We start from the raw sequence: 14,376 nt of genomic DNA, 5'->3' as shown, positions 1-14,376 counted from the left end.
AGAAGGGGGGATCCAAACTCAAGCTAGGAGGTTGCCAGCAAGGCAAGATGAACTAGAGCATTCTCAGTCATGATTATGGTAATGATTATGCTGAACTGACAAGGACAGACAGAGTATAAATCTCGGAGGAGCAGGGTGGTGTCACTGACACACAAATGTTGGCATGCAGGCGGTTGTTACATTTCTGCGGTATTTTAATGTCAGGGGTCACAGTAAAGGTTTGGGAGGGAAAGTGGTTTTTGTGGGGTGGCCTCATCTCTTCCCCTCCCCCCCATTTTTAAAATTCCATTTTAGGGATTGATGAACCATTACATATCAAAAGGAGGAAAGTAATAAAACCAGGCTTTATACACAGTCCGTGGAAAAGCGCCTACATCAGACAGCACAGGATTGATACCAACTGGCGGCGAGGAGAGCTGAAATCGCCCAAGGTGAGGTTCTGAGCTCTGTGCACGGGGCCGTGAACAAAGCAGGATCAGCTCGTGGCTTGGGTTCTTTCCTTTGGACAAACAAGTCTATCCATGCACAAAAAGCAGTGAATTGCTCCAGAAAAAATAATTTGTATTTTCGCTTTAAATTATAATCTGACCCCCATATTGGGAATGTGTTATGATCCATACTGCAGAATTCTTTCACTGCTCTTCTAATAATTTCTGTACAATTTAATGAATTCTTATAAATATGCCAGTCTCTTTGAGACAGATAATTGCAGAGACTTGATTGGAAATACTTATATTTAAACATACAGACACATATATTGTATATCTATAAGTGTATATGTATGTATTGGTAGAGCTGGGTCATGTTGCAACATAAAAATACTCCACAACTGTTCTGTGATCAATTCATGCTTTATTTTTAAATGTATTCTTCTAAATTGAGCAGCACAAGACAATAACTTCATTCTGTGTTAGGATTTTGGGGGGGTTTTCTGAATGTTAAAATTATTTTAATGACGTTTATATTTATCACTACATCCTTTCCAATATGAAGATATGAAGCAATATTTCAAACCTTTTGTAAATAAAAATAGCAACTCTCTAATCAAACCTGATAATGAACAAGCAGCCAGAAATGTGAAGAAAACCCATACTCATGGCTTTTTAAGGTTTTAAGGCGATTTACCTGCTTTCTTAATTAAAAACAACAAAATAAAATAAGAACAAAAGAATACCCATGGAAAACCTATGGCTGTATCCTGCTGTTTATTTGGCCGTGACTTATGTACATCTCTGGCAACGGTTCTGTATTTCTTGCCTTGATATGCCACATCAAGTTACCTTGGAATTATTATTAAAATTACAGCCTCTGGCATTATCCAAATGCCATTTCATTTCAATGAACATCTTGGAAAGTGTTTGGATATCCTAAATAAAAAATTCTTCATCCTATGTATTCTGCTAAGGATTTTTTTTTTGCTGTATACAGAATTACAGTTTTTCCAAAATCAAGCATTGACAATCCCACCTCTATAAAGCAACATTCCAGTCCACATTCCCAGCACATGAAATTGGTGCTTTTGTTTGTATTTAATTGAGTTAATGGTTTTCTAGTTTTTGACTTTGGTGCTGCCTGGCATTTAACACAATACAATGCTTGGCTGGTAAGGGAAAAAAAATAGATGTAGTCAGCGTTGACCACTGAAATACAAATACTCAGCAAACAATCAGCCCATCCTTTTTATTCAAGATTGAACCAAAAGGTAGCAGTAACTCAACTGAAAAATAAAGAGATGGAGTAACTGCAGAGGAATTGAGCAATGTCCAGTTACTAATTCAGCCCACTTTTGTTAGTGATTTTTCCTGGTGCTGTTAGGAGGCTTGCAGTAACTGTAGTGTGCCTGCTAAGCAATGCAGCATCACTCCATGGAAGGAGGAAAACACCTTCTTTGGTCCCAGCTGGTGGTAAATTGGACTTGACACACGGGATTAAGGGGCCTTATTATTACTGAAGCAACTCTAGCACTTTGTAATTTATGAATCAGAAGAGCACTTTGTTTCTCCTGCTTCTCTCTAATCTCCTGCATTAAATTGTGACTGTTGCTTTGTGTTCTTGGTTGCCAGGTGCTCAAGGGCCACGATGACCACGTGATCACGTGCCTGCAGTTCTGCGGGAACCGCATCGTGAGCGGCTCCGACGACAACACGCTCAAAGTGTGGTCAGCGGTGACAGGCAAGGTGAGGTGGCTGCTCCGCTTGATTCCTTGGGAAATGAGCCACAGGCAGAGAGCACTGGCACAGCAAAAATGCTGCTGTGCCATCTTGGAAGATGTACCAGATAAACATGTGGGTTGCCTTTTCCCACACAGAAATTCCTCCAGTTCAAAAAAGTCACCTTGATGTGAAATTGCAATGCTGCTCATGTTACCACTGGCATATATCCTTGTTCTCTTGGCAATTCTGCTATTCTTGTGGAGTCATTTGTGACATGGATTTTAAAGATTTTGGACAGAAACATTACTTTATCTTCCTTAAAGCTTAACTTAGGCTGCTTTTACCCCTCTGGATCTCCCTTTCTCACTTGTCTTCTAGCATTCTTTCTATTGTTTTCAAGTTTTTGAAATGGAGTGTTCATTTTACTGGCTCAGATTTCAAGTACAGAGTTTGTTTTTCTTTCCAAGCTACTATATTGCTGAGCCACAAAAAAAAAAAAAAATTAAGTTGCTTTAGGTTTAAATATTTCCTATTAAATTAGATCCAGCTCAGGCAGGAATTTAATAAGCTTCAATAATTTAATTCTGGCTTAGAGAAGCAAAACAATATGTGCAATCAAAAAGACAGTACTGAACATTTCAGTCATGTTAGAACATCACAGCTACTCAGCCCACAGGTTTTTTTTTGAGATGACTGGCTGACCAAGGATGTCGAAAAGGCCTTGAGGAAACAGTACTTTTTCCTTTTAAACTGGTATTGTGTGCACTTAGCTTGGTTTTAATGGTATAGAAAACAACAGGACAGCTGCTGAGGATAGCATGTTTAAGATGTAAAACATATCTGCTTCATAATGTTGAAGCTGGATGTATTCAGCATTTGTCACTGCATGCCCAGAAGATCCTTGAAGGGATTGTTAATCCTGCTGTGGGTAAGAATAAAATTAAGAGCCATAGGCACCCTCACCCTGCTGCTGTTGGCTTCTCTACAACAAACTGTCTAATGAAGGATCCCATAATGAAATTTACATCTATTTTAATTGAAAAGGGCAACCTAAACACAAATGAAAAATACTTCCTTTGTACATACCACACTCCCAAAAGCAAACGTTCCCTTAAATATATAAAATTGAGCACAGTGGCATGACTTAACAATTACTGCTCAGTAATTTTTTGGAAGTAATTACAAAACCTAGTGTGACCATTTACCCCAAACCTTTAAGAGAACCAGAAATTGTGTCTGAAAGATGGGAGCATGCTGTATCAGCCCTCATGCTTATTGATGCTGAAGAATTAATAAAATAAAGAAACCCTAAAGGTTGGTTTGTGCAAATGAACATGATTAAGTAATTCCCTTGACAGATGTAAAGCCCAAAATAAGGATTCTGTGTTCTTACTGCTTTAACACGATGATTTCTTAAAATATGAGCACATTGAATGAAATAAGAAAAAAGAGAACTGTAGAAGTGAACATTGGCCTTGAACTGAAAAAGATGGATTTGATAGCAGTGAATTAAGCTAGGAGCCAGTAATTGCAGAAGATTGGTTTAAAAATTGTTAAAGAACAGAAAATCTATGTACAACAAAAAAGCAAGCCATTTTCAAGGATGCTAGGAAGAGCAGGATATTAACAACAGGAATTACTATACTGTCACTGATGCAGAAAAAATACTTTGGAATAAAATTCATGTGATAAAAATACAGCATGCAGTGATAATAAAACATTTCAGCAGAAACTCACATGTTAACAACTACCAAAGTTATGGTTTTTCTTATTAGAGTTGATCAAGATAATCTGTATTTGATGGTTTTTGTTTTTTAGTTTTTTTTCTAAAGTAACCTTTGGCTTAAAATTAGTGCATTTTCAAAAGGTATGATCACAAGGAGAAGAGCCAGGACAGGACAGTTAGAAAGCTAAAATGCATCAATGAAAGACTGGGTATTTAGGATACATTATCTCAGATAAAAAATACTGGACTGCGTCAAGAGGAGTCAACTAACAGTTAAAGGAAGGCCACAGCAATTAATGCCACTTAGCATTAGATTACAGCAAAAGAGATCCTCAAACTGCCTTGACCTCTTTTCTCGTGCAGTTACAGGTTTGACTGATAAAAATAATAGTGCAGAAGTAGATGGCTGTGTGCACTGAAAGACTGTATCCCCACGACAGGACTGAAGAAAATAGAACAATGCAAAAATCAACATGGCACATATTTAAATGGGTTAGAAAATGGGTAATTATAGAGATCATGTTGTTAAAGTAAATGCAGAATCTTCATGGAGTATGTTTCTAGAGGAGTCTTGCAAGGATCTTTCCTTGTCTGTGCTAATTAGCATTTATTGCTGCCTGGTGGGAAAGCATATATAGTCATTACTTGTAAGGAAAACAGGCTGGGAGACAGAGACAAGCCATTGTTCTGGGCCGACAGGGGTTTTATAGAAGAAGGTGTGAGCAAACACTGTCTGTACATGGTGAGAAATCATGTTGTACGTTTGGGATCAAAGAAGGGAGGCTGTGCTTACGTAGTGTGGGATTCTCTCCTGGGCAACAGTAAAGTCTGAAGAAGGTCTGAAACATGATTTTTCAGGAGTGATGCTGTAGCTGTGGCTTACAGAGTGCAGTGTTTCTTGGATAAACAAACAGAAAAATACAACAAAAATATATGGTTTATAGATTGGTGATAAAACTACCAAGTGTGTGCTCTTTCCACTTCTAGTACACTTCAAAAAGCTATTGGAAATCCTGCAGTGACTCGGGGAAGTGCCAGGGAAATGACTCAAGGCTGCAAAACATGTCCTTGTATTGAGAAATTTGGAAAGACAGCTTAGTTTGTAAAGGGAAAGATTACAAGAAAAATTCTTTATAGTTGAAGTACCAACAATTGAGAGAAATTTGATGAGTATCTTTTAAAAAGGGGAGTTTTTTTGTTCAATCAGGAAGAAGTCTCCAGGGGTCTTCTGGCTCTTGCTATGAGAGCCGGCTGTTACCTCCAAGACTGCTTTATGTTAAAGTTTCCATTCCCCTCTGTCGAAAGGGTAACTAAGGAAAATGTTCCTTTTCAGTGTTTGAGAACACTGGTTGGACATACAGGCGGAGTGTGGTCATCACAGATGAGGGACAATATCATCATCAGTGGCTCTACAGACAGAACGTTGAAAGTCTGGAATGCTGAGACCGGGGAATGCATCCACACCTTGTATGGACACACCTCCACCGTGCGCTGCATGCATCTCCATGAGAAAAGGTGAGGCTTTGCACAGAGCTACAGCCACAGCCTGGCCTTCTTTTACACTCTTGTGCTCACAGAAAGTGCTCCTGAAACCTGGGGACCCCATCCAGCACTGAGTGAAACACAAACCAGGCAAAACATAAACCAACATAAGGGAGGAGATGATTAATAGAAGCAGAAGCATAAGAATACTAAATGAAGAACTGAAACTTGAGTCATGTACTTCAAAAAGTCACAGTCTGCGTTATTGCAAAGCTAATTCTTTGTTACATCGTGATCCAGTCTCCCACACTGAATAATTTCTTCTTTTGTCAGTGCTACAAACTTTTACTCATTTTACTAAATAACCTTTTAAGTATTGTCACTGCGGTATTTTATTTAAATTTTAACTGATTATAACAATTTTTGCAACAGTAAATCATGTCTTGATTCAACAAACATTGGCAGAGCTGTTATTTGACTGTGGTATGGAGCTGTTGACAGGGACTGTTGGTTGCATTTCTTCTTTTTTGAGGAATGATGAGGTTTTTCTATATAAATTCCATTATTGTTCACTCCATTTCATTTCTGTTATTGCCGAAAAAAGCTTATAGAAGTATAAACTGGAAAAAAAAAAAATCAAGCAGAACAACTGTTACTTTACGAAAAGTGAAATTTCTAAAGATCTTTGTTTATTTGTTACAATTAGTTAGCTCAGTTATTAAAACAGAAAGCCCATAGCACTGGCTGGAGCTCACCATGTTCCTAAGCTTTCATAGGTAGATACAACAGTCCACAGAATTTCTTATGGCATTGTTTTGCTGGTCAGGAATGAAGTGGCTTTTAAAATACTGATTGCTAATTGTATCAAATAGATCCTGAGGAGGTGAGTAGAGCAAGGAAGAAGAGCACCCCAGTCATTTGAGACCCTAATCAAACATCACACCAAGCCAGCACTTTGGCGGCTGGCACACCAATGCCATCTAACGTCCCAAATTAAAACTCAGAACCCACTCGTAGCCAAGTTTAGCCAAATTGTTGTAGTATTTTTACGTCCATTGCTAAGTACAAGAGGGGTTTTCTCATTCCTGCAGAGTGGTCAGTGGGTCTCGAGACGCTACGCTGAGAGTGTGGGACATAGAGACGGGCCAGTGTTTACACGTTCTGATGGGCCACGTCGCTGCAGTTCGGTGCGTTCAATATGATGGCAGAAGGGTTGTAAGTGGTGCATATGATTTTATGGTCAAAGTGTGGGATCCAGAGACAGAGACCTGTCTGCACACACTGCAAGGGCATACTAACAGAGTCTACTCGTTACAGGTATGTGATTTTTATCTGCTGCTTTAGTTTCCTTAAGTAACATTTAAAGTCAGTTTATTTCACCTTGTTTATTAAGTTGTGGGTACCTAGTACAGAATTATACAGACCACAGGAATACAGAGGCATCTGTGATAAACCCCTTTTTCATTTTGTTACATTAGGTATATGTTGTCTTAAGTTAGAAACTGAAATTTTTTTTTGAGTAGCATTTTTTATAAAGGACCCAGTACAATAAAGCCCAAATCTCTACACTATCAAGTTACATTGTTTTGTGGATTAATGGGTTGTTTGGTTCAGAATTTTCTTTTTTTTTAATCTTGCATGTATTTTGGAGCTATGTTTTTGCCTTCCCCAAGAAATTCCAAACTTACTGTTTTAAATAAATCAGAGAATATAGCAATTGACAATGTGCCAAAAACCCTATTGGATTAATGTTCTGATTTATGGAGATCTGTTTATCCTCATTTTCTAGTCCCATCTTCCAATTCCAAACTATAATTCACAGTAAGGCTGAATCTAAAATTTTAATGATCCTATGTAAATCTCTAGCTTTTTACTTCCTCTTCTCTGAGTACAGGCCAGATATACAACTGTGAGGCTTTTTCAACAGCAACATGTTAATGTAGGTGCAGGTTATTATGGTGCTACTGTGTGGCATCTCTCTATTGCCCACCAGTCACCCACAAAGCTGGTGAAGATACACACAGACCTCATGTCTTGGGTCTTCTTACCTCTACTAACCCAAAACATCATCTTGTTCATTCATAGAGTCAAAGCATCACTTCCAGGCATTGAAAAGCGAAAGAAATTAATTTCATGCTTGTGCCTGTTCACACCACAATCTGGCAGGACTTGAAAAAGAAATCAACAAAGACAGTTCAAAATTGGGAAATGGCATTCAGCATGTAACTGCTCTGGTTTGTGGCTCAGTGCTAGAGACATTTTTCGTAAAGTATTTCATATCTCACCATAATATATTAAATATGAACAAAGTTTCTAATTGGTTTCCTTTCCGAAAAATATGTAGCAAAATTTATCAAAAACTCCAGCCCTTCTCTTACATTCATATGCTGAGGAGTGTTCTCTAGACAAGCAGCAAGTAAGTTAAAAATGGTGTACTACCTACTGCTCTCTCAAAAATATTCTGAGGATTGTATTTCACATGGGGCAGTTTAAGTTATTCTACCTTATCTTCACCGGTGGCTCTTGTTTTGGCGTACGAATATTTATGTCTTGCTCTGATACTGTAGTAATAATGGATCAAAGAATTGGGTTATGTTACACATTGATATGTTCTGAAACAAGTGGGAAGGGGATCAGGGAGGGCAAGCTAGAGGCTACAGGTGTTTACAGGTTTGGAACAGAAAGATTCTTTAAAATTGCATGGTGTCTCCTGCCCTTCAGCCTGAAGTAGCCCCAAACAGCAGAACTTCCACAAATAGAAGAATGAGATGAAAAAAGCCAGTCCTCCCTATCCCTGCTCCATGGCAGGTTCTGTTATATCATAATGTTTCCCCATGTGTAGACCTAATATTTTCCAGAGATCCTTATGTGCAGCAGTTGAAGACCACTGAACTTGTTGCGTTTTCTTACTCTCTTACCTGCCTTTGAAGTAATCCACAGATTCTCAAGGTTCATGGATAACTCACTGATCCAAATCATTGTCTGTTTCACTGCAGCACTGTCAATTTGTCTTGATGCCCAGCCTTAGAGCTCTCTTTCTGAATACTGTATGAACATGGAATACGATTAGTTTGCGGGAAAGGGGGAAAGGAATTCAAAATTTGTCACATCAGTCAGGTTTAGTTCTTTTTAGGATAGAAAAATATTCTCTAGTGTTCCCAAGTCTTTTGGGCTACTTGGCATTCCTTGTCTGTTTATCTGAAGACAGATTATTTCCCATCCTCTTTTGAAAGCAGGGGACCCAAACCAGGTCCAGTCAAAGTCTTATCAATGCTTGCTAGAAGTGAAAAGTTATTTTTTATGCCTTCCATTCAGATACCAGAGGGTCTTTTTTAGTGTATTTTCACCAGGAATGCAGTGCATGCAGCAGATAAGCAGTCTGTGTGCCAGTCACTCTCCATTCTTTTGAATCTAGGTGCCATGCTCAACCATGTCTGACTGCAGAGATCTCAGATACTAATTTTCTGCGGGTCTTATAAAAAGCAGCGGCTCCAGATAGTGGAGTTCCCTTAACTGGGTTTGTTCCTTGCCTTATCAGATACCAGTTAGTCCACATGGACAAGGAGTGTCAGATTGCCTTAAATATAACCAAGATTCCTGCCCAGCCTTCCTTCTCCCAGGCTGCAGCTGTACCTTCATTCATTCCCTGCCAAGTTCAGATCTCCACACTTTTCACTTCTACACTCTTTGCCTTTGGTCAGTTCTACTGTTTCAAATGTCACTCAAAACCTAATGAAAATAGTGAATGCCAGACCTCTTTGAAACTTTCTGGTATCTCTAATAGTACTGTGAACAAAGTTCTGAATATTAATAGTGTCCCCGCCACAAGTTTGTCTCCCTCTTTGTAAAAATACAACCAAGACATTTGGTGTTTCACATGGCTTTTTACTCCATTACAGGAAAAAAAAATCATATTGGTTAAGATAATTTTCCCACAAATCTGTGCTTGCTGCTACTTACCACATTACTCAGGGCTTAAAAGGTCCTAGTGGAAACTGAAGTTAGACTGGTTGATCCATAATTCCCCTATCCTATCATCTCCTTTGATGCCTTGATCACCTTCAATAAAGGAAGGAACTGTATTTGCCATCTGAAACTTGTCTGTCTTCCATGGGTTCTCAAAGATAGTAGCAGATGTCTCTGAGATTGTCTTAAAACAACTTGCCTTATGTGATTTTGTTCCCCCATTCTAGCAAAAGCTTGTACTCATTTGTCATTGGCGTTAGTGCTGTGAGCCTACACTTGGATGGCTGAGGACTGAAACAAAAAAGTTAAATAGCTGGCCTCAGTCAGTGTTTCCTTCCCACCGAGGATAAATGAGGTTTTTTTGGCCTTCCTCTTGGTGTGGTTCTTTTGTTTTGTTTTTGGTTGGGACTTTTTTACACAATAGTGAAATGGCTCTTGCTAGTTTTATCTTGTGTTTTGCCCTGCCTTTCTGGTTTTGTCCCAGTGTGCTCTTTTATACACATCTATTGATCTAGTTTCTACTTTTTGTACAATTCCTTGTGGTTTAGCCAAGTGGGTCTCAGTAATTTACAATACTTCCCATCTTTCTTTCACACAGGATAGTTTGTGTCTTTAAGAAAGTGCCAACTGTCCTGAACTCTTCTTCCCCTCAGAGAACAGATACATAAAATCCTCATGGGAAGGAAGTCTCGGGTTTTTTAAGTATTCCTTCTTGAAGCCCACTGGTTTTATTCCACTGCTTTTTTCCTTTTTTGAGAATTCTGGACTCTTATGTCATTGTCACTATAGCTCAAGTTATTTTCCACCTTTCTGTTCTCTACATGGTCAAAAGAATCTCATATCTTAGCCTGTATGCTTTCCCTAAAATGACTGGAAAGTTACACTTCCTTACTGTACACAATTAGGGTAACAAAATAGCTAAACCCCACATTTTTCAATTACGTTTCCTTCCATTTCCCTATGTTGTGACTTTCGTGTAGATGATTCTGGAATAACATTGTTGTCATTCTCCTGCTTAAAGTCCCTCTGACTTGTAAAAAGCAAGGTTGGCTTGTTAACATCTTTTTCAGGAAAAGTATCTTATTGTTGCATGCTGCAGGATAGTCAGGATCTGCTGTGTTTAAAGGAGATGTATTACATTTCAAAGACCGGGGCTCAGAGTCTCTTTTCAAACCATGTCCCTCAAGAGCCCGTGTCTACAACAGAGAATTGCACTGACCATGAATCACCTGCTCTGGTATCAAACGTGGCCATCTCTACTGAGTTCTTACTTTGAACTGCAGATTCTGAATATATATAGTATCTAACCTTGCATTTAGTCAATTAAATGCTTAATAGCCTTCTTTGTAAGATGCTAATATAACTGTTTGTAATAGATGTACCTTTCTTGTAGTTTGATGGTATCCATGTGGTGAGCGGATCTCTTGACACTTCCATCCGAGTTTGGGATGTGGAGACAGGCAACTGCATTCACACTCTAACAGGCCACCAGTCACTCACAAGTGGAATGGAACTCAAGGACAATATACTTGTGTCTGGGAATGCTGATTCTACAGTCAAAATCTGGGACATTAAAACAGGACAATGTTTACAGACATTGCAAGGTAAGCTTAAACTACCTTCATGTAAATCAAGCAGCCTACAGTGATCTGTGCTGCAGGTTCTGCATTAAAAAAAATAAATACATACAAAGAAACAAGTGCCGACCACTTACAACTTAAATATTTTTCTGATAACAGCTGTATGATCTTTTTCTGAACTAGAAGAACAAAATGTATTTAATCTAATCTATTCAAATCACTTGCCTATTATGAAAGGCAGATGGTCTGGACTGATGGCAATTTGCTATGGGTATATTAGCCTAATAAGCCACAGAAATATGTAGGAAATTACATCTCAAAATAGACAGTCAATGTATTTATTTAGGGGTCACTTGAATGTTTCAAAGCCTACAGATTAATTGGATCAGGAGGCAAAGTACACTGTCTGTTGCAATAAATCAAGAGATGCAAGTGGAAGATGTTGTCTTTATTTTGGTAAAAAATTTTTTTTTTCCTTCATGTTGACAGCTGCCACTCAGGCATCATGCACACAAACACATGGTTGTGTTTCTCCCCACAAAAAAGGTCTTATATCATTCTCATATATCATATGCAGCAGTGCTGGCTGGAGCAGAAAATTAAATTTGCCTGTAAAGCAGACTGCTGCTTTAACATATATATTTATATGTCAGCATATAACTGTCAATATTTACTGATGGAGTAATCTCATAATAACACTTCAAAGGGACTTGGAGACAAATTCTTACAGCGGTCGCCTCATTGTGGATGGTTAAATTAATTTTCATGGATGCCCAAGTGTATGTTTGCCTTTCTGCTGATACACAGCACAACAAGATCACTGAGACAAAGAAAATAGTGGGGAATTTTTTTATACCTGCCTTCACTTTTTGAAAGCATGGCAAGGCTTCTGTACCTTTTAATGTACAAACCCAGGAGTTAAAACAGATAGTTCTTTAATAGTTCTAGTAGATGGAAAGAACTGTATGCAAATAGCAAGGTATTTATTGTAGATGCAGCACTGTCTGACATTGCTTTCTAATTAATTACAAATAGAAATGTTTTTGTTTACTCTTACAGGTCCCAACAAGCATCAGAGTGCTGTGACCTGTTTACAGTTCAACAAGAACTTTGTAATTACCAGCTCAGACGATGGGACTGTAAAACTTTGGGACTTGAAAACGGGTGAATTTATCCGAAATCTAGTCACATTGGAGAGTGGGGGAAGTGGAGGCGTCGTGTGGCGAATCAGAGCTTCTAACACAAAACTGGTGTGTGCAGTTGGGAGCCGCAACGGGACTGAGGAAACAAAGCTGCTGGTGTTGGACTTTGACGTCGATATGAAGTGAAGGGCAGAAAGATGAATTTGTCCAAACGTGTAGACGATGTTCTCCTTTCCCTCCCCCCTGAAAAAAAAGAAAAAAGAAAAAAAAGAAAAAGGAAAAAAATCCCTTGTCCTTGGTGGTGCAGGATGTTGCCTTGGGGCAACAGATCCTAAAGACCTACAGACTACGAAGGAGAAGACAAAGATGACAAACTATAACTGACAAGAGAGGCTTTTGCTGTCTCGTCACATAAAAAGGCTACACTTTTGACCGGGGCAGCTTTGCAAAAATCCAACTTTTGAAATGAAACCAGGTGCAATTAATTTCTTTACTTTCCTCTAAAAGCTCCTTGAGCAATTTGGAGTGAAAAAAAAAATGTTACAGTTCTTGTTAACAAGTTATTTTACCACAAAGATCTTGAAATAAGCTGCACAGGCGAGCCTGCTTGTGCACCCCTGGGTCACCCTGGGTCCCGGCAGCCCCTCCGAGCAACGCGCTGTCCCTTAGCCCCGCTCCAAGCAGGCGGTTGGACCGGACTCCCTCCAAGGTCCCTTCCAACCTCCACGAGCAGTCACTGGTTGACTTTCAAAAACTAGAGAGCATCTGCAATGAGAAAAACAAACAAAAACAAAAACAAAGAGTCCATTCCTGGTGTGGAAAAGCTAAAATATTACTGTGAATTGTTTTGTACAGTTTTATCAGAGCTTTTTCTTTTTTTTCTTTATTCCTCTTTTTTTTTTTTTTTGCCAATCATTGCCAATGTCAATCACAGTATTAGCCTCTGTTTAATCTATTTACTGTTGCTTCCATCTACACTCTTCAATGCATAAGTTGCTCTGAGGTGGCAAGTTGTCCTGGGTTTTGAGAGTCCTCTGATGGATTTAATTCGCAATGCTGGTGCTAGAAGTAGGTCTTCAATTACGGGATTGTTGTCCCACCCCTGTACTGTATTCCCAGTGGCCAAACTTATTTATGCTGCTAAATGAAAGAAAGAAAAGCAAATTATTTTTTTTTATTTTTTTTTCTGCTGTGACGTTTTAGTCCCAGACTGAATTCCAAATTTGCTCTAGTTTGGTTACAGAAAAAGACTTTTTGCCACTGAAACTTGAGCCAACTGTGCCTCTAAGAGGCTGAGAGTGGAAGAGTTTCAGACAATTAAGAGTGAAGTTTGCCTGCAAATAAAGAATTGAGTGTGTGTGCAAAGCTTATTTTCTTTTTTCTGGGCAAAAATTAAAACACATTCCTTGGAACAAAGCTATTGCAGCCTGTTCTGTGGGGAAATTTTTCTTTGTGAGGGCTGTGGTGAATGGAATGAACATACATTAAAAAAAAAAACTGACAAAATTTTTTAAAAATATTATAAAATACAAAAATTAAAATAAAGTTGCTGGTCAGTCTTAGTGTTTTACAGTAGTTGAGAAAAAAACAACTGTTACAGTTATTGCTGGGAGGAACTGACAGAGCAAAAACTTACGTTTTTGTAAAGATGTCACATGCAAACAAAATGAGAAACGAAAGAGTCAAATGGTTTGCCTCATTCTCCAAGAGCCACAACTCAAGCTGAACTGTGAAAGTGGTTTAACACTGTATCCTAGGCGATCTTTTTTCCTCCTTTTTTTGTTTTTGTTTTTGTTTTATTTATAGTCTGATTTAAAACAATCAGATTCCAGTTGGTTAATTTTAGTTATGTAACAACCTGACATGATGGAGGAAAACAACCTTTAAAGGGATTGTGTCTATGGTTTGATTCACTTAGAAATTTTATTTTCTTATAACTTAAGTGCAATAAAATGTGTTTTTTCATGTTAGTATGTCTTTCTTTTTTAATTTTTTATTTTCTAGCTGTTAATTTAATATTAGGTATCCTATGAGGGGTAAAGCAGGTTGAGTTGCTCATCTTACTGGTAAGATGCTAAAATATGGCTTGGGACATTTTATGTAAGCAGGTGTGTGAGTGTCCTCTCTTTCAGTTGCCAGGTAGGATTTGTCACATGGGTCTGGACAAACATGCAGGAAAGACATTCGCTCCCTCTCACGAGGAATGTGTCAGGACCTTGCTCTGGGGGAAGTCAGCTATAAAAAGCTGCTAAAGTGCGTAAAACTTCTTCCAATAGCATCTCGTTACTGCATCTTAAATTGAAACCTGATGTTTATTATTTATGGAT

General features: G+C 38.5%; 1 protein-coding gene and 1 long non-coding RNA gene across 4 annotated transcripts in view; one reads left to right on the top strand and one right to left on the bottom strand.

The window, feature by feature from the left end:
• The window catches only part of FBXW7 (F-box and WD repeat domain containing 7), a 181,400-nt gene extending 167,381 nt beyond the window's left edge, over positions 1-14,019 (top strand). For all 3 annotated transcript variants that reach the window (XM_042049561.1, XM_042049559.1, XM_042049562.1), the window contains 6 exons: positions 295-431; positions 2,064-2,177; positions 5,213-5,394; positions 6,453-6,678; positions 10,721-10,931; positions 11,967-14,019. In XM_042049561.1, coding sequence (XP_041905495.1) covers positions 295-431; positions 2,064-2,177; positions 5,213-5,394; positions 6,453-6,678; positions 10,721-10,931; positions 11,967-12,235 — 1,139 coding nt within the window. In that variant the 3' untranslated portion in view covers positions 12,236-14,019. The remainder of the gene's footprint in view (positions 1-294; positions 432-2,063; positions 2,178-5,212; positions 5,395-6,452; positions 6,679-10,720; positions 10,932-11,966) is intronic.
• Positions 5,391-8,394, bottom strand: LOC121674836. The gene is made up of 3 exons (XR_006019868.1): positions 8,280-8,394; positions 7,410-7,529; positions 5,391-5,981 (listed from the first exon to the last, which is right to left on the bottom strand). It is a non-coding gene; the product is annotated as an uncharacterized LOC121674836 (long non-coding RNA).
• Positions 14,020-14,376: the final 357 nt, after the last annotated feature.

This window comes from Corvus kubaryi, unplaced genomic scaffold (genome assembly GCF_017639235.1).
Source record: "Corvus kubaryi isolate FWS band 111438036 unplaced genomic scaffold, C.kubaryi_AGA036_p1.0 71, whole genome shotgun sequence".
In the NCBI taxonomy this organism is placed as follows: domain Eukaryota; kingdom Metazoa; phylum Chordata; class Aves; order Passeriformes; family Corvidae; genus Corvus; species Corvus kubaryi.
The sequence above is the reverse complement of the archived record's forward strand: the minus strand, read 5'-3'. Positions and strand labels throughout refer to the sequence as shown.